We start from the raw sequence: 24,017 nt of genomic DNA on the forward strand, positions 1-24,017 counted from the left end.
TGATTCATAACAGTTTAGGCTTTTGGATATGTCATAACAATTCACACAATTTGACCCGACAGATCTCCGATGTATGATTATAGAAAATCCAACATAAGAGGCAATCGTGTAGCAGTTGTTGGATTTCCTATTACCATATATCGGAGATTTGTCGGGTGCAGCCAAGCGGTCTCAATGCACGTGTGAATTCCATGTTATGACATATCCAAAACAATAGGAAGTCCAAAAGCACAAACTTCCTCCAAAGGCCCTATTAGCTTCAATATTTACCTCAAAGTTCGGTTACAGTAGAGGTTCTTATAAGACATTTATTGAATAAAACACCACGACAGAGTTATCTACAACTACAAAAGGCTTCTCTGAAGAAAGAGGGAAAAATATATATCAGGGATTTTAGGAATAGAAACGATTTTCACAATTAGATGAGAATTAAAAAAAAAAGATCAATAGAAATTATATTTAAGGTTCTTATTGTCAAGACAATCTGATTCTCCATTATAGAATACATTTCAATAAAAAAAATCATATTTCGGTGCAAACTGAGCCTCGGCATGTTGTTAAAATTTGGCGAAAATCTTCTTATATAAAAAAGAGTATGTTTACCTAAAAAATTTTTCACGTTTTCAAGATCAGAAGATGTTTTACTGTCTTTTTGATAATGGCGCCCTCCGCGCAAGGTCAATGCCAATTCAGTTTATCTGAATTTACAAAAAACAGACTGAAAACAGATACCTCCCCCCCTATTCTGAGTTTTATACAGCCCATCAAAGTCAAACACAGCTGCACCTAGTCAGCGGTATCCAAGCTTTCCAACAGTGCTTTGCGGTCCCCACTTTTAACCCTCGTCGTTGTGCTGAAGCCGGCACAAGTTGATGGTTGCTTGTATTTTTCATCAAAAATACAGCTATGAGCATATTAGGAGAGTGTCTCAGGACATCATGAAGTCTTTTGGGGCATAATTGAGTGCTTTGCTTATGGATATTTGCAAGCAAAAGTTTTCATGATGATTTTTTCTTGTTTGGCTTTGCCTGGATGAGAAAATAATTTTCTAATGAATCACCACAGCTCTCCTAAATGCTGTCTTTTCTGAAACCAAATTGATTGCAAAATTGTTTACACTGCTATTCTGGATCTGTATGACCTGGAATTGATTTGTTTGGCTTCGGGGTGAAAAGACTTCTAAAAAACCATCTGACTTTGGGGAGAGGAGTGTATTTTCTCGTGAATTTTCCCTTTGATCTCCCAGAATGCTTTGCAATACGTAAAGACATCTTCGGGGTTGTACAAGCCTTCAAGGAGTGGACATTGTGTTTTGAGGCCATGGAAATGTACCTGGAGGATCAGAATAAAGGTATCTATTTGTGTCTCCTTGTTCGGTTTGAGATTTGTCAAAGAACCTGTGCTATTATTTGGCTTAAGAGTAGATGCCAACACCTTGGTTGGATGCATATCTGCAAGACCATTTATCCCTTAGACTGATGCCTGAGTATCTTCATCTTGTTGTGTTTATTTTGCATTTATTTTAATTTAATTTTTTGGGTTGTGGGTACTTCCCAAAGCCGGTACAGGCCGGTTGAGGGGTCAATGTGTTAACAGACGTATCGCTAAGGTCGTGGCTAGACGAGAAAACAAGATCAAAAGCGAGAAACTGGGAACGAGGTTGGCGCGCGCACGTTTTTTTTATGTTCCCCCCGTTTATCCATCCACTAGAGGCAACAGTACTTATGATAGTTCATAAGTACTTATGAACCCATGGTAAATAGCAGTCACTATTTCAATGATCAGGCTGGTAAAGAGGGGCAAATGGTCGATTTTATGTTTCTCGTAGAGTGAAAAATGGCCGAATCTCGTTTCACGAAAATACTCTTTACCACCCTGAATGATACATGATTCTTGAAGCTCGACACTCTTGTATCTAGGAATTGAATCTGCCACCTGCATGCCTGCAGGCGCATCTCTTAAAAGCTTTTGTTGATCAGAATATCACTCAGTGGCGTCTACGTGACCTGCGTTAAGCTGTTCGAGCTGCTAAGTCAAGCACCGTATAAAGAATTCGGGTGCTACTTGAGGTCAGCTGAATACTAAAGGCTGAGCTTAAGTGGTTACTACCATTACTACTACATAAAGTATCATAGCTGTTTGTTGCTGTAACCAGCAAACTTGACGCCTGAATTATATAGGCAGCAATGTGACATGATCAAGCCGTACAGGTTGGTTCTCACTACGACGTAAGCGCAAACGGAAGCGCAAGACAAGTGTGAATCGGTTAAACATAAGCAAGGGCAAGAAACACGCAGTTGTGTTCTCTTGCGCTTCCGTTTGCGCTTATGTTCTAGTGAGAATCGGAAGACTACGTGTGTTCCGCTTGCGCTAACGTCCAAGTGAGAACCAACCTTAAGTTGGCATCACCTTCTCTAAAGAAACTTGTGGAGGGGCATCTGTAAATTCGAGTGCTGCTGGATAGGTGGCGTAGGACAAGATGGGATTGGTAGAAGTAGGCGAGTGGCAAAGCTCCTACACAAACGTACACATGGCTGGAACAAAGATGGCGATGGAAGATGATGTAAACCAGCGCGTTTTACTGCGTTCTGTCTGGTATAATTCAGCCATTGTGAAAACACAAAGTTTTGCGGTATTAGTTTACTGTATTTTTAGAAACTGGTTTAGATTTATATTAGCGTGAAAGCATTTTTCATCACATTTTCGATGTACCTGCTAAAACATTTTCGAGCAAAGTAGTCAATTCTTGATGATGTCCAATATAACGTGCCGCTTTCTAGCTATGCATCCTTTGGGATTTACTTCATAGTTTTTTACTATCTCATGATCGCCAGTCAACATTTCCAACTGAGGCTGTTGGAACGACGACGGCAACGTGGACTACTACAGCAGAAAACGGCAATGGAATTAGCTCAGAATTCAATAGCAGCAGGGGAAAAATGCGTTCTGTCTAACAGATTTAACCAAACTACGACGTAACTCCAGCATCCACGGTCAATTAGGGACGCGGACATTTGCACTGTAAATTCCTCCAACTACGTTCGCTACTGAAGAAATAATATTTTAGTTCATTGTTATCTGTCTCTGACTATAAAGTTTTGCTTATTCCATTGCAACTAAATTTATCGCCGAGGGATAACAAATATTTTTTAACTCGTTGTCCTATGCGTCGTCGTCGTCCTTTATTAAAACAAGGACCCGCACTATAGGAGGGTTGAGCTCCGCCCCCTTTTGGCAGAATCAAATTCAAATTTCAAGATGACAACACGCCGTCACGTTACGTGGAAAGCGATACTTTTTAATTGAGTTATCGTCAATAATTTGATCCTTTTTTACTGCACATTACTGCTCTTTTGATTGGTAATCCATTGTTAGTATCCAGGACACCTATGACTGCGAACCCCTCCTCAGCCAATCCTGGGTACCCGCCTGCAGATACATTGCAAATCGTAAGATTATCAATTAAAGGTGACTAACGTATGGTTCTTGATCAGGTTTTTATCATCACCATTTTCATACGATGGGATAGTGAACCTCTCAAGCACCTTTCAGTCTTCGAAATGATATTTGAATTCAGGGCCTAGCAAATCAAAGGCCCCCTAATCGGTTGTGAGATTCCTTTGCTTGCACCCTTTAGCTTGAAATACTAGGTGTAGCGATGGGTACCTCGAAATTTCGAAAGTCTCGCAAAAATTTCTCGTCTCGGAATCTCGGCGTTTTTTACGCAAGTCTCGATTTTTCAAAATTTTGGGTCTCGGAGCCTCGTTTTTTTTTCTAACACGGTCTTGGATTCTCGGATTTTTTAACGCGATCTTGGAGTCTCGGATTTCGATCCCTTTTTTATTTGCGCGTGATCGGGACGGTATCCAGTCATTTCGTCCACAAACCGTGTCGTCCACAACCAACTCGTCCACAAATTGAGTCAACTCGTCCACAAAAATAGAGTCAACTCGTCCACACATAGTTTTTACAAAAATGTAGCCTCGTAACATAAGTGTTTCATATAAAGAACGTCTAACTGTGAGAAAGAGAGTCTTTTTAGGACTTTATATGCACAGTTATTCAGAAAGTCAGTTCGACATAAAACATTGCATTAAAACGAACACAAATTCAACACGAAAATTTCGCTCTTATTTCTTTAATATATCACGAACCACTCCGTGACTAGCACCGAATTAATCCCCGGAATACGTAGATTAAGGATTGTATAGTTGTTTTTATGCGATTTCAGTGATGCGGCTAAGATGAGTAATTTCTTTCACGCCGCTTCGAGACCGTTGTGTTGTTTAACATAAAAACACTGCCGACACACATTCAATACGAAAATTTCTCTCTTATTCCTTTAATACATCACGAACCCCTACGTAACTAGCACCGAATTAATCCCCGGAATACGTAGATTAAGGATTGTTTAGTTATTTATTCCAAAATTTGACAAAGGTCTCGGGCTCGGATTCTGAAACGCGGGTCTCGGTGCCTCGGCAAGTCTCGGATTCACCCACCGCCACCCCTAATACTGGGATTTACATGCAAAAAAATATATACAAAGGAGTGAGGGGGACTCATTGTGATGGGCTGTTTTTTTATACGACAATGGTATATGCATATGCTAATATTGGCCGATATTTATTCTAGTTTTAAAGACAGGACTCGGAAGCCTGGAAAAGACATGGGCAAGGTACGAATACAAGTCGCATTTACTTCGAGATATTGGCACGCCACACATGCATTTTCAATGATACTTGTTTTACTTGGAAAACGTCGAATGAGGCCAAGAGACATGAGTACACAAACTAAACAAAAATGAAAATAAAGATCGACTGTAATAAATCAGTGCCGTTGCAGGCCTCGAAATATTGGAGGGGCACAATGCAGAAACATTAAGAAAATATTGTAGGCACAGCTACGCCCCTACTGGTCATTTCCCTAAAACTTTTGAAAATATTTAGTGGGGGGGAGGGGAGGTGCCCCCAGTGCCCCAACCCGTGCTACGTTTCTGTAAATCGGTGTTCTTGTATACACTTCAATAATATTTTTTTGATACACTTCAATAATATTTTCTAGAGCGTAGGAAGGGAATTATTTTGAAAATGGAAAATGGAATAGAAAAAGAAATCATACCATAGGGGGTGTTTTCGAGGGCACAATAACTTTATCGACAAGTCAATTGTATATTGAAGACCGTCCCTGACCTCTCCTTTCTTGCTTAACACAGCTCTTTGTCTTATTTCTGCTGGTTCTCTGTTCCGCAAGCAGCGGCAAGACATCACATCGCGTCAGTGAATCTGTACCAAGATGCAAATGTGATCAAGTCATCAACGAAAACTGCTTCGGAAAAAATAAAATAAGAACAAAAAAGGTTTGTCCGCCCGCATGGTTCACCGTTATCACAATCGGGGTCATTATATTGATCGCCTTTCATTATATTGATCGCCTTATCAGGCGTGTATCCAAGGGGGGGGGGGGGGGGTGGGCGCAGCAGGTGTACCCACCTCGCCAACTCTACCAGCAAAAGCGATATCTTCCTCTTGAAGAATCGACAAACCTTATCACCTTGTTTTTGACTCTATGCATATATGACCTCAACCCACCTCTTCGGCAAGTGTCGGTTATATGGGAAAAACGTAGAGTTGGACCACGTGCATTGTGTAGTCAGGAGTACGCACACATCCCATGCAGTCCCTGGCCACGCCCCTAGTAGATTTAACGTCATATGCCTTGGCATCTACTATATTGCATTCATGGTACTATATCCTAAACCATTAACAAATTCGTTCTCAATGTCTTTCTATCTGGTTCCTTTTGACCTTTCCAGTAAAGGCACTAGCAACGTGGTAAAACGGTAACGTTCCTGCCATCTTTCGTTTATTTGTTTCACAGATTATCTGTGTGTACCCATCTCTTGCTAGAATCGAGGAAGAACTTCAAAAAGCCGGGGGTTATAACCCGCGATATGCATCTATCGACGCGTGCGGTGTGGCAGACTTCAAGCCACTCGGGGACTTTCATACCGCGCCCTTGCTACATCCCTTCATCGCGAGCTCAGAGGTAACACAATGCAGAAGAAAGAAAAACATGACATGCGCATTTGACGACGAAAAGCCACCAGTGCCTCCATTCAAAATCCAGCAACCAACAAAAACGCCGAAGGACATTCCGTTGCCTCTATACGTGAAAATATATGGTAAGAAAGCGAGAAACCCGCTATACCAGGGCGGCCCCTGGTGGACGAAGGGAGTGCCGGGGAAGAATGAGAATAAAGCTAAGAGCAGGGTGAAACGCGACCCGCCAACCACCAGTACTGTTAAGCCGAGAAAATGTCTCTTCAAAGGTGAATAGAATACCTGGATACTTTCCTGGACCAACAATATTCGTGCAATTTTGTACTAGTTAAACATAGGTGTCCTTCTTAAAGTCGCATTGTCATCAGTTTACTTCCGGAGGGCCGACGGAAAGCTCAACCGACAATAAAAGAATAAAGAAACTATTAGAATCCGCGCTATTTAACAGGCCATGCTCTAAATCATCAGTCACATCCTCAAAGAAACTACCAATAGCCATACAGCTTAAACAACTTTGAAATATTTTTTCGCGTTTTCCGCCAAAAAAATCATCGCGATTGTTACGTAATCGACCGTTAGTAAACTGGTGACATGCCGCTTTAAAGGCCACATATTATTCTTTCATAATAATGAAATAGTTTGCCTCTTTCTAAAGGAGAAATCATTCCCGGCACAAATCGCTACCAAGCGTGCAGTGTGTGCTCGGTGAAAACGGACTCAGGAACCGACGTCTACCCTAAGTTCGTTAACGAGCTCGTCTGCGCCCATACACTCGTCCCGCCCGTACAAAACTACGTGGACCCAAACTGCATGTCCAACCTGGGCTTCTGTATCCAGCAGAGCCTAAGAATCCCTGGAATCAGGATCACTGGTTTCACACGAAAGCAAAACGGCCTTTTCCAACCAAATATCGAGCGAGTTCAAATAACAGTCAGGGCATACTGCAGTTGCCAGATTTCCCAAGTCGCTAAGAACATAACAGATTTGTTCTTAGTACCTTCACAAGGACCGCCATACTCCTATCAGGGGCATAGCCCAGGAGGCCCGCCCCCCCCCCCCCCCCCCCCACCCTTTTACCAGCCAAAAATACAGTAAATGTATGAGACATTATCTAAAATACAGGAGAAAATGACTTATAAGTCCCTTTTGGCTACGCCGCTGCATATTTGCTTAACCATGTGGATAGTTTCTGAGAAATGGCGGTGTAATTAATCTAAAAAGAATAAGGTTATATTAGCAATGTTATAAAAGAGTCATCGCGATGTGTGATTTATGGCATGTTATAATCAATACATATATTTAAACAAAACGACGAACTTTTGAGAATGTTGTGCTATGTGCAGTAAAACCCACATTGTTTAATGGGTATCTAATAAAAAGGTCTTCAAAGCCATATAAGCCTTGATTCCTAAGATAATAAATCCAAATTATGGTTTGTTCAATACTACTCACGTTAGTTATGATTGATACATTGTTTCCACTTTATACAAATTAAACCATTAAAATGGTTGCACTGCACCATCCCGAATATGAAAAGAGAGCTTTAAAATGATCTTGATTTGCTTTATGTAAACTAGAGTGCGTTTTTTCTTAAATAACATGAAACTCCAGAACATCTTAATTCCTGCAACGGGTTGGCGGTGCTTAAGTCACTATGTGAGTACAGATTTTGACCTAATCTCTAACCCCGTTTACGTTTCTTATGGTGAATTTTTCCTTTGATGTGATGTCTCTGCTTGTTCTTTTTGCGAATACCTCGCACTCTGCCCTGTATTGAATGCTTCTGTATGCCTGAGCGCTTAAGAGTGTTCAGTTTAGTCACAAGTGAACTTTGAACCGTGCCCGGTCTGACTCCACGCGTGTCCTTATTATCATCTTTCTCCTCAAACGCCGCTAGCGTTTCTGTTGGCACATTCTCGTCTGAGGTATTCTGTGGTTTCTTCAGTTCACGAAGTAAAGAACCCAGCTCGGCTTCTGTCTGAGACTTTTTATCCCCGGTTTTATCTAAAAGGAATAAAATATTTGAAAAAGCAATAGGTTCGTGCAATAAACATTCATTTCCCTTCATTTTTTCTTTTACATTTTAACCCGTTTTTTCTCGTTTTGCACGTTTCGCTTTCCTGCTTTTAATGAGGCTAGAATCGCAAAATGCGCAAAATATACAAAACCAAAAACCATGTAACAACTCCGACTCCCCCTTTCACCTAACACAATTCGGTCAATCTATATTTACCATTACAGTCTCTGGGATCAAGTATCTCGTTTCTTCGAGTGATAAAGACCGGTTTACACGAATAGTCGGCAATGCAGTTGGCTTTAGCGTCGCTGGCACACGTCTGGCTATCGCAAGGATCATTTTGGCAGACCCTGTGAGGTGGTACTTTAAGCAGACCTGAAACGTGTAGCATAGTATTATCGCCTTGTTATTTATCCCTCGCGGGCTTGCGGAAAACGGTGTGCTTCCAAGTTTTCGTTATTCTGTACTAATCACATTTCAGACTTTTCTTAGGGTGAATATTGATATTTGATGTGCATAGAATTACAAAAACCGGGGGAAAACACCCTCTCCTTAGCTTGGCTGGCCACGCGATAGGGAAAATGTTGTAAAACAACCTTCAGCACCCATATCAAGAAAATTTGAAAAATTGTCGTTTTTGCCAAACGTGGTCACTTCCATATAAGGAAACTAATATATTCCTTATTTGGAAATACTGCATGATTTTTGTCATTTTTAAGGTTGCCGTACCGAAGGTGCTTCATAAACATTATGACTTGTAATTTGAGAAAAAAAAAAAACAGTGACTGTGACCATCTTTGGTCAATGGAGAAATATCTGAAAAGAAACTAAGAGTCCTCGGTACCAGTCCCTCAAAACGACAACGTTTTCTTTACATGTCCCTGGTCTACAAGCACGGTCTTAGCCAACGCTGTATACCCGGGAATTTGAAACATCACACTTACCTCTACAATCCAGTTTGTTACCGGCAAAGTCCAGGAATACCGGCCTGCATTGCGAGCTCACTACGCATCGCGCCGCATTGTCCGTGTAGCAACCAGAGGTCTGGCACGGGTCCGTATGACAGAGGAGGTCTGGGGAAGAGGTGATTATGCTACCATCGCCTATAAATCAAATGGCGTGATCATGAAGCTTATAGTATCGACCTCTACAAGCTGTCTGAGAAATCAAGTAGCTATGACTAGGACCAGTTCGAAGTGTAATATTAAAACAAGCTTCATTTTGTTCTGTTTTTGTTTATGTTGTACATGTGCGTGTGAGAGCCGGCAAAATATGAACAACGATCCTAGGCAGAGCGGTTGATTTGCTTTGGCTTCCGATTATATACACCGACTTACACAAAATTATTCTGTTCCTGTGTATATAAAAAGTGTAAATCCGCCCTTTTAGACATACCTTTACAATTCTCTAAAATATTGCCACTGATGTCAAAAAAGACAGGCTTGCATTTCGAGCTTGTCACACACATCGCATCAGGATGCTCTAGGCATTTGGTGATTTTGCAAGGGTTGAACCCGCAAAGTTTTACTGGATTGGCCTTCACGAGATAATTATCACCTGAAACAATTTCATCATTATGTCTATCATCACCATCGTTATCATAAAAATCTCGGATCCATAATCTCAATCACAAACACAATCATTATCCTTGCAACTATCATGATCATAACCATATCATCATAATAATCATCAAAACCATCAACATAATGTTTACAGGCATTATTATCACATTATCGGACCATCATCATTATCGCCATGAACACAATAATACCGTTGTCATTATCATTTATAGTGAACCATTTCTATGAACCTGGACTAATCGATCATCGTCATCATCGTCATCATCGTCATCATCATCATCATAATGTTCTCACCTGTTGGGCATTTGCGCATGTTACAGCGTTTCAGTTGTACGTGTCGCCCTTGGCAGCCGAGATGAGGATTTTCACAGGCTCTTCTTCGCATTTTTGCTCCTCCTCCACATGTTTTAGAGCACCGCCCGTATGCGGACCACTCGCTAAATCCCTGCCCTGATAAACCAAGAATCAGGCCATAAAAGACAATACTGCATATGACTAGCTAAGAAAATGAGCTGTTCTTATGCGTCCCTGCTTCTCCAATTGTCTTTTTGGAACCTTTCGGATACCTAGCCTCTTTTTTTGCAGTTACTTTTTCTATTATACGTTATGATTCATAGGCACCTTTTTAAATGTGCGGTATGTACTTGTTATCAAAATCAAGTTTTTATTTGTCGATATAAAGGAAGGCCAATCACGGCCACTATTTTATGCTCCCGCTCAATAAAAGAATACTAATACAGAATTTTTATCTTTGTTATAGTGGACGGTGGCTCTCTGAGTGGTCTGAGCAAATTACCAGATATTTTCAATCAAATATCGTCAATAATATATCAGACTACATCACAGATTGTTATTTTGGAGTTTCCTTGATAATAAATTGCTGATTTCCAATGATAAACAATAAACCAGGAGTGGGTGATCGACAATCTTCAACCTTTTTTACTCAAGTATACCTTTTTCACTCAAGTATACCTTTTTTACTAAAGTATACCAACCTTTGCACGGCACATAAGGGCAAGCTTTAACTTCATGCTTAGGCCCCTCGCAAAGTTTGCCACCGTTTAGCGGCGGGGGATTGGTACATGTTCGGCCTCTCTTTCTAACCCCAAGCCCACACGGCTGGCACTCGGTCCACGCACTCCATGACGTATAGTTTCCATTGACTAGAGAGAAGCAAACATGGTTACTTGGCCCTCGGAAATGGATGATTTGATAAATAGCTTGACTATTATTACGTTCGATTCTACGCTGAACATGGTAGTCTTAATAGGGTGCAGGATATTTTGGAAAGGTCAATGGCTCACTTTTTTAAAGTTCCAAAACAGTTTTTATCTCTAGAATACTAAATAAGATACTTAATAGAAACAATAGAACCACTTCACTTCGAACCATTTTTTTAAAATAGCCTGACCTCTCCTATTTCCATTTGCTGTCTAATGCGTACCTTTGCACCCCTTGAATTTGCATATCTTGATCTCAAATTGATTACCCTTGCAAGGTTTGCCGCCGTTTTCTGGCACCGGATTGGTGCAGTACCTTTCACGTGATCGGATAGATGTGCGCCCGCACTCCTGACTGCAGTTTGACCAAGCGGTCCATGGTGTGAAACCGCCATTGACTAAAAGAGTGAAATAATGGCCGTAACTAAAATGTCGTAGCTAGCTAGCTTATTTGAGGGGGGGGGGCAATATTTTTTTGAGGAGGTGCTGATGCTTATAGGCATTAGTTTGGACTTTTTAAAGTAATATACCAGGCAATATACCAGGACAGTTGTCTCGCCAACAAAGTTTTGCGTCAATTTCAGGTCCAACACATGTCCTGCCGCCATTCCTAGGCTCGGGATTATCGCATCTGCGCCTGCGGTGCGAGTATGCTGCGGTGCTACACTTGCTTGGGCATGCGCTCCACGCAGACCACTCAGAAAAGCCTCCGTCCACTATAACAAAGATGAAAATTCTGTATTAGTAGTCTCATATTACTGAATATTATTAGCTTAATTCATCATACAATTTTCGCCTGAAAGTTGTCACTGATTTGGCCCTAAGAGAACCATGGTTCGCTTATTTGCTTCCATTTTTTGTGTGACATAATTTTACCTGGGTATGATTGCGTGACACATGTCTTTACATGGTCAATGATTGCATGACACATATATTTACCTCGACAAGGTTTGTACGTCTTTATCTTATATCTTAGCAATGACAGCGTGACACGTGACACATTGTCTTTACCTGGGCAATCTGGAAGAGCGCATCTCTTGCGTTCTATCCACGCATGCGTGCAGTTCTTGCCTCCATACTTTGGCATTGGGTTTGTGCACGTTCTTGTGCGCTTGCTGAAAAAGTGAGTCCCACAAGCGACGCTTGGGCAGTGCGACCATTCCGACCACGGTGAGAAGCCTCCATCAACTTTGTATAACGATTGGAATAGAATGATATCAGGATTGGAACAGAATTTTTATCTGGATTTGAATAGAATGTTATCAGGATTGGAATAAAACGTATCGGGATTTTCCTGCTAGATATTTCCCCAGCCATCTGGCTTGCTCGATCTTTATCTTAGCCAATGGCATCGGGATTTTCCTGCTAGATATTTCCCCAGCCATCTGGCTTGCTCGATCTTTATCTTAGCCAATGGCATCGGGATTTTCCTGCTAGATATTTCCCCAGCCATCTGGCTTGCTCGATCTTTATTTTAGCCAATGTCATCGGGATTTTCCTGCTAGATATTTCCCCAGCCATCTGGCTTGCTCGATCTTTATCTTAGCCAATGATTTTTCTAAGGGTTCCGGCATAGACTTTTATAATCAACCTTTTTAAATTGATTTTCGTTACCGACAGGTGGTAAATCAAATGGTTCTTCTCTTACTTGGTTCCGTCCCTTAACTGGACATGATTCCGTCCTTTACCCGGACATGGTTCCGTCCCTTACCCGGACATGGTTCCGTCCCGCAGTTCCGCAGCTCCACGCGTTCCCCTGCGCAGGGCTTGCCGCCATTTCTGGGAGGAGGGCTGTCGCATTTTCTCTCACGGCGTGACAGCGCTGTGGTGTTACACGTCTTTGAGCATGGTGACCACTTGGACCACGCCCCTAGGCCACCATCCACTAGAGTTGCAAGCATAAGCAATGGGTTCAAGAGATACAAGAAAAATTGTAGAATAAGCGGATGAGGAATAATTTGTAACGGAACAAAGGGAAAAAGGAGGGATTGAAGTGGAACAAAGAGATGACGGATAAATTGGAGTGAAATGAGGGACGAAGAGACCAAAAATAAAACATAAAAACCGGGAAGAAGAATAAATAACCTTGCATTTCAAGATATATGAAGGAAAAATGAGAGGGGTTCCGTAATTGCTAGAATAAGCCCAAAGCTTTTATCTTAGGCGAGGCGCTGTTTAAAACATCTTATCTCTAGATAAAAAGTGAAAGCATACAAAAAGCAAGCGTTCAGTGATACCATATTGTGGTAGGAAGTACTATCAGTTTTCCTTTCCCTTCTAACGTGAAATCCCCTCGTCATCCTAGTCTTTTAAGTGCAACAAGTTTAGGAGAGGCGCTTATTTTGGGAAGGTGCTTATTCGAGAAATAACGGTATGGGGGATTTCTACAGCTCTATCCAATTAATGAGATGCTAGACCTGGACAGTCCTCGACTCGACATGCTTTAGTTTCCTTTGCTCCTCCGAAGCATTTGAGTCCCCCGTTTCTTGGCGGCGGGTTAGTGCATGTCCGCTGACGCATCTTGAACGCTCGCGGGCCGCATGAAGGTGTACAGGGTGACCACTCTGACCACGACGTGTACCCACCATTGACTGGTAAACAATAAACGGACCAAAAGAATATTAGCCCTGGTTTCTTTAAGCTTTTGTAAATTTGTCCATTTTAAGTCTGTTCCCGACTCAAATTCTAAGGGCAAGAGGAACATAATCTGGTAGGCATATTTCCAAACTAAAATTTGGTAGAATAGTGCCTGTTTTTGTGACACGCGTTTACTTAGAAAATCTACGCTGTTACGTTGCGTAATCTGAGCTACTACGCCGTCGCGCACGAACATTCTCCGACGCGCTAGCAAACTGGCTTTTGCTGTCCGGAGTCCGTCCCGAGTCCTTTCTATTCAAGCCCGAGTATGTCCCGAGTACTCGCGATCATCATCCCGAGGCGGCTTTGCCGCAGTCTGTTCCGGAAGCCCATTGCTGAATTAATAGTTCGTTTTATGATTCATGATAAGGTCCATTTCCGTATCCCACTTTTCCGTTGATTGTAACCCTTCCTGGACAAGGCTCTGTCTCACAATACCTTGTGTCGTAGCACGGCCCTTTGCAATTTAATTGTAACCCTACCTGGACAAGGCTCTGTCTCACAATCCCTTGTGTCGTAGCGCGGCCCTTTGCACTTTGATTGTAACCCTACCTGGACAAGGCTCTGTCTCACAATCCCTTGTGTCGTAGCGCGGCCGTTTGCACTTTGATTGTAACCCTACCTGGACAAGGCTCTGTCTCACAATCCCTTGTGTCGTAGCGCGGCCCTTTGCACTTTGATTGTAACCCTACCTGGACAAGGCTCTGTCTCACAATCCCTTGTGTCGTAGCGCGGCCCTTTGCACTTTTGCCCGGGAAGGCAGGACCTCTCTCGCTTCATGAATCCCCCGCCGCATGTTGTCGTGCATCTAGACCACGTGCTCCAAGCCGTCCACAGCTTCTTATCTAAGGCCAAGGTGAAGGTCAAGTTTATAAGGTGACCGGGTCAGATGTACGCCATATTTTGTTGAAATTATCTCAAGACATTGGGGGCTTGACATATTTGAAAGTTTCAGCAGAAAACATATACAAGAGGGAGAAAAAAAGGTGAAATGAGAAGTTTTTTACTTTCTTTGTGCCTCTATTCAAGATTATGGTTACCCTGGGCAACAGAAAGGGAGAGGACTTTCATTGAAATTATGTTATCATCATGATGATCTTTATTACTTAACTTACTTAAATTACTTAACGATGATGACCTTTCTCTTTCCTGTATTGCTTTCTGTGACAACGTAATATACAACGAACGCCCTATTCAGCCTCGCTTAGCTCATGAGTGAGTTCGGATGGAGGCAAGGTAATAAAGCAGTAATTGGTATAAAGAGTACCACCTGCCTCCTAATCTAAATAATCAACATAACAAAAAGGGTGAGTCCTACCTCTTTCCTGGATCCTGCTTTCAAGCACCGTCTGTTCACCTATTTTTCCTGCAATTTCGTAATCTACACATGGTGGGACGCTGCAATTCTCTTTCTCTTCCTTCTTTCCAATGCACGGTTTGTCACCTACAGGTCTCATACAGTCCCGGGCTCGGGCTCTCACGCTGTTTTTACCGCAAGTAGCCGTGCATTGGCTCCATGGCCCCCATTCAGACATGTCGGTGCTATCATCTGAAATTATTCCAGGGAAATGGTTTCGGCTTCTTAAAGTAGCATTTAACTTCCACCAAATTAGGCACACAGGTACCAAACATCCTCATTTTCAGCACGGCGCGCAGGATATTTGATTAGCATAAAGTGGCTGACTTGCCCGGACTCTTTGGCGTAGAAAAAACTAGTTTTCTAGCCCAGTACCTGTGTGCCGAATTTTGTGGAATTTCAGGTAAGTATAAAAAACTTTAAGAACGTCAGATGCTAAAGAATTCAAAACTCTAAAACGCATCCGCGCAAATACCATCAGAACGATGAAATTTTCATCTTACAAAGAGGCAAGCTTCAGCTGAATGCGTGGACATGGATGCGTGGATGCGTGGACATTATTCAGATGGTTAACCGCGCTCTGATAATTTTTCATTTTACCTGAACAACTCTTAACAAGGCATTCCCTTTTCTCCAGCGTGACGCCATTACATTCCAACGCATCATCTTTGCACCACCTAGTGCGCATGTGCACACCAGTCCCACATGTCTTACTACAAGATGACCATTCTGACCAAGGCGTCATGCCCGTTTCAGAATACTTCTTAACCTCTTTCTGGTACGGCTCTGAGTCCTTTGTAGATGTCACAATGTCTCTAGAGGCCGCTACGTGGGATCCTGATTCGCTTGCAGTATTTTGTTTGCCTTCTGGATTATTCGCGGTGAGAGCATTGGGCTTTGTTTCTTTGCCAACAGGACCTATATCTTGTCCTTTAACACCGGCGTTGTTTGCTGAATCTTTCTTAGTATCATTATGCGTTGCGTTCGTACCTTCCTTGTCGACAAGAGCTGTTAGAAAGAGGTTGAACTTTGCAAGCATTTTCTCAAATGGTTTTTTAGATTGTGTTTCGTTTAGACGGACTTTGGCATTCTCATGTCGTAAGGTATTATAAGAATTTGTCTCTGAGATACCTTCGCGTAATGCATGAGAAGCAGAATAATTGCTTTTTCCCTTCTCTTCGTTTTGGCCTGCCTTTATGATTATTTGGGGTACCTGCATTAATTGTTGAGATTTTTGTGTTTTTATAGGCTTTGTTTTTGTTTCCACATCACCTAATTGGCTCTCTGGATTCTCCACTTCTTGGACTGCGTGATCTGAGTACTCTTTTCCGCTTGGCAGCTTCTTAGAATTGAGTTGAGGTTCTTTACTTAAACTAGCTGCCCCATTGACGTCTGTTTCTATACTTGGTGAAGCTATCTCGGTTTTATTGGTGTCACCATGGTTACCATTCTTGGTGACGCCAAAAGAATAAGATGTGTCACTGGCAGTAGGTTCTTCTTTCTTTTGCTGATCACTTCTATTCATTTTTGAATGCGGCCTCTGATTTTGAAGCAGTCCGTCAGTGTTTAGATTTAGAACGAAGTGATAGAGAGTATCCTTATTATTTTGTCTTTGTTTTCTTAATGACTGCGAATCTGAAGATGCAGGTTGAAATATGCCATGGTTGCTAGAAACACTTGCTGTGTTTTCCTTGCGTGACTCTGCCTTTCTTGCGTCTTCTTGTGTCTTTAGCTCCATTAAATTTTTATTTTCCACTTTTGAGGAGTTACTGGGTTCCATTTGGCTTTGAACATTCTTTATTTTTGCCTTTCCATGTTGCAACTGCCTTGCAAGATTATCGCTTATTGACATTAACAGTTTCAAAGCAGATTGGCTCCCATCATTGTCTTTAGTTTGATCAACTTTATGTATATTATGACGGGCACTTTTCTTTTGTTGCTCAACAAGAATTCCCACTAGAGCATTCAGTGCGTCGATATTACTCCAGTCAAGATTTTTAGAGTTCTTGCTTTTATTCTTGTTATGTTTTTCATCTGCCCGATCTATGCCATAGAGGGCACTGGCTGCAATGTGCGATGGTTCTTCATCAGTGGATTCCTTAGTCTTACTCTCTGTGTTCAGAAGGTTGTTACTTGGGCTAGTGTTGTCGTTGTTACTTGTATCCATAGAATTGTTTCCTTGTTCTGTAGCTGTTTCAGTCTTGCTTGTACTGTTCACCCCTGTTTGATGTCCATTAGTCATCTCGATGCTGCTATTGTTGTAATTACTGTTACTCGTGTCCATCGCAATGCTTTTCTGCTCCGATGCTTTCGCCTGCACTGTATGTGGCCCTGTCCGAGAATCTGAACCTGGTAACCCAATTTGCTCAGAACCAATAGCGTGACTGGACGTTTCCCCTGTGTCACTGTTACTCGTGTCCATTGCATTGCTTGTCTGCCCCGATGCCTTTGCGTGTACTTTACTATCTGACCCTGTCTTAGAATCTGAACCTGGTATCCCAAATTGGTCTGTGTTGGCCGCTTTTGAATTATTCATATTATCACTATAACTGATAACAACATCTTTGTCACCTTCTTTGCGGACGTTCTCAGAAGAAGAGGCATCAAGGCTAAAGGAATTATTTCCCTCCACAGATTGCTTTATGTAAGTATTATTGTTTCTTATGCAATTAATTGTCGCTTTTGAGTCCTCTTCTTTAACACTGTCAATGGTTTCCGTTACTGGTTCATTGTCAGATGGGCATGAAATCTTTGGCATGCCTACCTCAATCTGCCCATAGGCCTTTTTCACTTTCCAAGGTGTTACCAGCACGGCTTTATAATCCTTCTTTTTGTCGCGCTCTTCCCGTGGCTGTTTTTTTCCAGAGTCGATATGGATGACCGTTGATTCGTCTACTTGCTCAGTACCTTCCTGATTAGGACTTTTGCGTGTATTATTTTCGGTTTTATTTTCATTAACCTTTCCAATGTTGTCTCCAATTTTGATGAGGTCCACAATGAACGTCTTATTTTCTGCTTTGCCAACATCTTTCAATATGAGATTTTGCTGCAGATCAATCTGCTTTCCTTCTTTTATCCTCTTCAGCTTGTCTTCAAGCGACTCATCAAGTGCTTTGGTTTGATTTTTAGAATTATTCTGCTCCAGTTTGTTTTTCGGTTTGTCTGCTTCCACTTCGTTCTTACCTTCATTAATAGAGTCAACAGAGTTGTTATCATCATCAGATCCTATAACATCTTCCCAGCCCAAAGGAGAATTTCCGGGTGTATTCTGTACCACAACGTCTTTGTAATCATTATCAATATCGACATCATTGATTGGCTCAGCGCCATTGTCTTCGCTTTCATGAGTACTAAGAATGATATCGTAGTTGATCTTATCAGGCGATTTGAAGAGGTTTTTACCAGTGTGAGCTTGATAGACAGGTTCGTCCTCCGCATGGGATGGCGTACTGCTTATCTTGTTACCGCTGTCAACTTCTGTCACATGGGACTCCGTAGCGTTTATCTTGTCGCTGTCAGCTAACATGAGTACATGTTCGGAGTCCACCTGTGTAAAGTTCTTACGCTGATTATTTTCATTCAGGGTTCTTCCTGTGCTAGTTCGGACTACAATGGGCTCCTTTGTCATTTTATTGGAATTTTCTTGGAAGGAATTATGGATCACTTCTTTGAACATTTTTTCGGCAACTTGACTAGAGTTTATGGCGTCACTACCTATCTGTGTACTTTTAAGCTTTTCTTTGTTTTCCATTTGCTCAGCGTCATGTGTTGGGGTAACCACTTCTGCTATTATCTCCGTAGAACCATCAGAACTCGAGCCCGATTCAAGCGATTTTTTCGGCATTCCATTTTCTGTCTTCCCTGTACCTTCTGCCGTCTGTGTAACAGTATTTTGCGGTGCAAGTAGACTTGAATCATTGTTATCCTCTTTGGCATCTCGTAGTGTTCCATATGGATCAAAGGCTTCATCGTTGTTGGTGGCATCTAATATAGGCGGCTTCTCTGGCTCAGTTTCCTCTATCTTTTCTTCCTCTTCCGTTTCTCCGGATTTCTTGCCCTCTTCTCTCATGGGCGTTTGTTCTGCTATCATCCCCGTCTCGGTTGTCCTATCAGACTGCACATTATTCTTTGCCGTACTACTGTCTTCGGGTTCGCCAACTTTCGATGTAGTAGTCATCGGTGGCTTATTCGTCTCCCCCTTTTCAGTTGGTCCGGGCTTTGCCTTCTCAGTGACAGCAGTTTGCTCCGCAATCCCACCTTGCTTTCCCGTATCCAAAGTTTGTTGTAAATATTTTCCTTCTTTTCCGCGATCTTCGCCTTGTATCCTGCTACTGGCCCCATTCTGATTGCCCACTAAGTTGGCCTTTCCCGAGTCACTTGAGGTGAGGTCATCGTCGGTTGCTTCCTTTTTAGCAACGCCTGAAAAATAGAAAAGGAACATGCTAGAAGATAAACTCAGCGGCGTGTAGCAGGAATCAGAATGCATAAACAGTACCTAGAAATCAGCTACCAGTAAAGGACACCTTTGATGTTGTAAAAGCCGTCCCGGTTTATGTGGTTTCCAAGGCTTTCTTTCGTTAAGCCATAAAATTTTACAAACGGCTCAACTGGTTGCACCTTTGCCAACTCAAAGTTTCACTCGCTCATTTTAACCGCTCACCTGGGCATTTTGTAAGGTTGCAGTACTTGACTTCAAAGCGCCATCCTTGGCAGTCCTTGCCGCCGTTAGACGGAGGTGGATTGGTACAGACGCGCATGCGCATTTGAATGCTGTCGGACCCACATGTTTCGGAGCATTCGGACCATTTGGTCCATTGTGTGAAGCCTCCATCAACTGCGAAAGGAAAAGAAAAAGCCGTTCAGGCCTGTACTCCGTTATATTTCTTGAAGGGGAGAGAAGTGGGCGGGGGAGGGGGGTGGGGAATCCGAAAAAGTGGACCTAACTTTTCCGAGGGATGGGGGGAGGGGTAAGTTCTCTGATAAATATCTGACCACCCCCGACATAATTTCAATGTGTTTTTAAACCATTGCAGTATCTCTAGCTTCAAAAATCTTCGACTTATAGATTTACGACATACCAGAGTGATATAGAATGCCCATTTTTATCTAATTCGCTTATGCTTTATAGTTCTGTCTACAAATAGTTGGGCACGTCTATTACGAACCGGAAGTGGACTTTCGCAGTGTGGGGGAGATTGTATCTGAGATTGTATCGGATTTGTATCTTATATATTCTTCATTTGAGGAAGATATCTTCAGGTATTTAATATCAAAGACGACTTTGAGGATTGAATTACACATGAAATGAAGTCGAATATCGGATACAGTTATCTCGCCATCTCTTTGTTTTATCTGTACATACCTGGTGCTGTAGAAGCCTTGATCTTTTGATGCATTTCTGTGGAGGTGTTGGCAGCTGATGTCCCATTGTCATTCCCATCGGCCGGATGGGTGGCTATCACCTCTCTCTCATTGATGGAAGGTCTGTCCTCCAGTAAACTTATCGGCTCCAGGACACCATTTCTTTTAAACCCAGTGTCCTTTAATTTCTTTTGTTCTTTTGCGTATGTCGGAAAAGAGCTGGACCCCATGACGTCATACTCAGGCACGACAGAGCGCTTACTTTTGTGTTCCTCGGTTTTACCTTCGTCTATTTCTTTACCTTCATCTATTTCAGAACCAGCCCATCGCTTATGCAAGTGTTTTGTATCCCTTGTCACGTGGTCCACATTCTTGGTATTCTCATCACCGAACGGGTCATCGCCGTTCCAAGAGAGTCTTTCCAGATGATGGGTGATAAAGTCTCTTTTAGAAGAGTTTCCATAGTACTTATTGCTACTGCCGGAACTTTCTTGATTCGCTAAGTAGCTTGTGTATTGTGTATAATAGGCAGGAGTGTTACCGGAATTATTTAGGGACTGGCCAGCATTAGGGTTATTGTACTCGGCCGATTGCAGAAGTGTCGAAGGTGTCGCGGCGACATACGCGCTTTGCTGGTATGCCTGGTCTGTGGCTGACAGTGTAAAAGTCTTTTCGTCATCTCCTGACCCGTCCTGCAGATATGCAGGGTTTGTAGGTGATTCTAATGAGCTCTCATCTTCCTCATTTGAAGTGTTATACTCTTGGTCTAAACTTTGGTTCTTTGACAGGCTAGCATTCTGGAACGTTTGGCTAGTATCCTGGTTCGACTGGTTTGAATCCCGGTTTGACTGGTTGGCTTCCTGATACGACTGGATAGCATTCTGGTTTGACTGGTTGGCTTCCTGGTACGACTGGCTAGCATTCTGGTTTGACTGGTTGTCTTCCTGGTAGGACTGATTTGTATCCCGGTTTGACTGGTTAGCGTCCTGGAATGGCTGGCTAGCAGCCTGGTCCAGCTGGCTATTATCCTGGTACGATTGATTTGGGTTCGGTGGAGAGACGTTATTGCCCTGAAATTGCTGATATACCTGAGCTGTATTTGATTGTGAGGTATCTTGTACTGGATACCTCGTCTGTTCGCCGTGCTGATACGTATTACCGCTGTACGGTGCCTGGTAGGTTGTTATGCCATATGGTACTTGATGTGCCGCTGAATATGGCATCTGATACGGATAACCTTGAGTATTCGTGGAAAAAATATCTGCTGTATGATTTAACTTGAACTTCTTCTTTCTCTCAATGTTAACAATCTTTTCAAGCTCGTCCATATCAACCGAGGGCTCTCCTGAAGCGGAACCAGACACTGAACCGGAAGTACCAGACCCTGAACCGGAAGTAGCATCCCTATTTGATCCTTCACCCTCGGTTGAATCATTCTCGTGTGAGTCGACTTTAGCAATAAGCATTCTCGACTGCAATTTTTTCGGTTGGTTTAACACCCTTGTTAACAAGTCTGTGTGTTCTCTCTCTGTAACTCCTTGGACACTGTCGCCAAATTTGCTTCTCTTATTAACCTCCTCATCTTCCTCGCCTGATCCCTCGCTTGCTCCTCCCTCGCTATCCATCGCTCCAGTAAAGTCGCTTAGTCCTCCATTTATCATTTTCATCGGGCTCATGTCCTCTTGCATCAAATTTTTGAAGTCCTTTTGGGGGAGTAACTCCCCATGTTGCCACTTGTTTAAGTAATTCTCGGCATCTGGTACCATTTTGCCAGGTACCTGGTCATACTCTTCCACTGGGTACTCACTAAGCTGGCTCGCCTGGTAGTCAAGCGTCTGCTGTAGGTCTTGGAACGCCTGGGGGTCTTGGCTGAACAGCTCACGTGGGTTTGTGACGTCACTCTTGTCCGTGGCATCACTGAGTACACCTGAAATTTCAAAAGGAAAAGTTTTTTTGTTTGAATTAGGTGGGTGTGGAAAAGGCTTGTTGTTATGTTCTATTGCTGTATTTCTTTAATTGGTCTAAACCCAGACAGCAAGGTTTAATTCGCTTTTCAATTCCACTTTGTTTTCAAGGGGAGCAGAATATCTTTTTCGCTTGCTAGAATGTATGTTGGGAAAATAAAGCAATTCGTTAAGAAATTTGTTTGAAGCGCCAGCTTTATGGTAAGGAATATTACCGTTCGTTGACAGATGCAGATAGACATGCTTACTTTGTTTGGTTGACTCACCATCAGCACTCTCAGTGAAAATCACTTGACATGCGCACAACAGTCCTAGTAACAGTATAATTACCGCTGCTTTGTGGGATCGCGGATCCATGTTAAGAAAAAGACAGCTTCCTCATTACCTATAGAGACAGATTAGACCTTTTTTAAACCGGACTTCAATAGCTCATGTTATAAAGCGACAACTGCTTTACCGTTTAAGTATTACAATAGAACTGTAAACAGACAAAATTTCAAAATTATTTTTAATAACCCCCTTTTTAAAGTCGACCTCCTAACCATAGCTATACCCTAACCCCATTCCCCTTCTCTCTAGTACCAAACTGTAGTGTAGTGACTTTTTTCAATTGTAGAAAGTACACGAAATCATCAAGATTAGTTAAAAAGTACGTTCTGGCATAAAACTTGTTATCATAGCTTTCCTTATCCAGGGTATTCTTTTTAGTAGTAAACATAGAGGTAACAACGAAAAGAAGATTTCCTTCCTATGTCCTTCCTTAAAGCATTACTAACTTATGAAGAGACATACAGCAGCCACGTATATAATTGCAGGTTTTTTCTTCTCTCAAGAAAGAAATAGTGCAATTCATGTTAAGGATACAAAATATTCGCTAAAGCGGTTAATAACAGTCAGTCTTGCGTATCATATGTCATTTCCCTCGCTAGCCTGTGGCATGGCCAAGTAAAGCGTCTTTCAGAAATGAATTTATTGTTCGTTTTATTACCGTGCTACTTAAATAAAAAAAATATTTTTGCTAATACAAACCATGATGCTAAACTTTACATTGCGAAAATTTGAGGCTAGATGAAATTGCTTTAAAATCCCCGATCCTTGTTTATTAAAAAGGGTATTCTTGTGATCAAAGCAATGTGATTTGTTTATTAAAAGCAATTGAAGAAAAGGGTATTTTGTTGAAATTGATACTTCTGATACTATGATAACCTGATCAACATTAGAAAATAATCTTAACCTGAATCGCTAAACTACGATAACTTTTCAAGAAAGCTGGCTTTTTTTCCTTAATTCCTAACATTTTAGCAATCTTAGCATATGCACCGATGTCTTCTTATAAAAAAAAATCCACCGTTTCTATATTTTGCCCTTAACACCTTTAACAACAACTTACCTGTTGTTGCTAAACAAAAGAGAAAAATATCAACAGAATCGACATACCTGTACAAAAACATCACAACAACTTGATCAACAGGTCAGTCTTGAAACTTGTTAAGGTTTTTGCTTATTTAAACTAGTCCAAAGATAGGTAAAAAATAAGAAAATTCGATCAAGTTCGAGTAAAGAAGCGACCTTTAACCAGTTCTATTGTCCCTTTTTACTACCTGCTTATCAAAGAAGGCAAATGCTTTATAATTAATGATGACTTTCCCTTTGATTGAGCTATGCTATGTCTGTCATATGGTCAACAGGTTCATAGAGAGGCAAAACGTCAAGCGATAAAATTATTCTAATACATTTAAAAAGAGTGAGAATCTTGTGGAACGTTTTGGATTGTTTAATTTTGATTTTTTTTCCTTATAACCACTACACAAAGCCGTAC

The 24,017-nt window shown here is 41.9% G+C and overlaps 2 protein-coding genes and 1 long non-coding RNA gene across 9 annotated transcripts; 1 reads left to right on the forward strand and 2 right to left on the reverse strand.

Moving 5' to 3' along the window:
- Window positions 1-1,529: 1,529 nt before the first annotated feature.
- On the forward strand, window positions 1,530-7,455 carry LOC116615754. Of its 5 annotated transcripts, none has more exons than XM_048726665.1 (5): window positions 1,530-2,069; window positions 4,636-4,678; window positions 5,216-5,359; window positions 5,881-6,331; window positions 6,718-7,455. In XM_048726665.1, exons 2-5 carry the CDS (start codon window positions 4,670-4,672, stop codon window positions 7,155-7,157), a joined length of 1,044 nt encoding a protein of 347 aa, XP_048582622.1. In that variant the 5' UTR covers window positions 1,530-2,069; window positions 4,636-4,669; the 3' UTR covers window positions 7,158-7,455. The 5 variants fall into 5 exon arrangements, with proteins under 5 accessions (XP_048582622.1, XP_032233577.2, XP_048582618.1 ...); XM_032377686.2 differs by lacking the exon at window positions 1,530-2,069 and adding an exon at window positions 2,480-2,595; XM_048726661.1 differs by lacking the exon at window positions 1,530-2,069 and adding an exon at window positions 2,480-2,595 and having other exon boundaries at window positions 5,881-6,184.
- On the reverse strand, window positions 2,132-2,843 carry LOC125561892. Its single transcript, XR_007307596.1, has 2 exons — window positions 2,713-2,843; window positions 2,132-2,534 (listed from the first exon to the last, which is right to left on the reverse strand). It is a non-coding gene; the product is annotated as an uncharacterized LOC125561892 (long non-coding RNA).
- LOC5508843 lies at window positions 7,327-23,794 on the reverse strand. Of its 3 annotated transcripts, none has more exons than XM_048726660.1 (18): window positions 23,636-23,794; window positions 22,465-22,583; window positions 20,236-22,161; window positions 19,534-19,707; window positions 15,474-19,292; window positions 14,835-15,065; window positions 14,209-14,361; window positions 13,297-13,470; window positions 12,591-12,764; window positions 11,891-12,067; window positions 11,410-11,595; window positions 11,104-11,277; window positions 10,655-10,822; window positions 9,954-10,109; window positions 9,475-9,636; window positions 9,024-9,182; window positions 8,296-8,454; window positions 7,327-8,066 (listed from the first exon to the last, which is right to left on the reverse strand). In XM_048726660.1, the coding sequence occupies exons 2-18, from the start codon at window positions 22,553-22,555 to the stop codon at window positions 7,744-7,746; spliced, it is 8,406 nt and encodes a 2,801-aa protein (XP_048582617.1). In that variant the 5' UTR covers window positions 22,556-22,583; window positions 23,636-23,794; the 3' UTR covers window positions 7,327-7,743. The 3 variants fall into 3 exon arrangements, with proteins under 3 accessions (XP_048582617.1, XP_032233599.2, XP_048582616.1); XM_032377708.2 differs by having other exon boundaries at window positions 11,422-11,595; window positions 22,447-22,583; XM_048726659.1 differs by having other exon boundaries at window positions 22,447-22,583.
- Window positions 23,795-24,017: the final 223 nt, after the last annotated feature.

Source organism: Nematostella vectensis, chromosome 4 (assembly GCF_932526225.1).
Source record: "Nematostella vectensis chromosome 4, jaNemVect1.1, whole genome shotgun sequence".
NCBI classification, from domain to species: Eukaryota; Metazoa; Cnidaria; class Anthozoa; order Actiniaria; family Edwardsiidae; genus Nematostella; species Nematostella vectensis.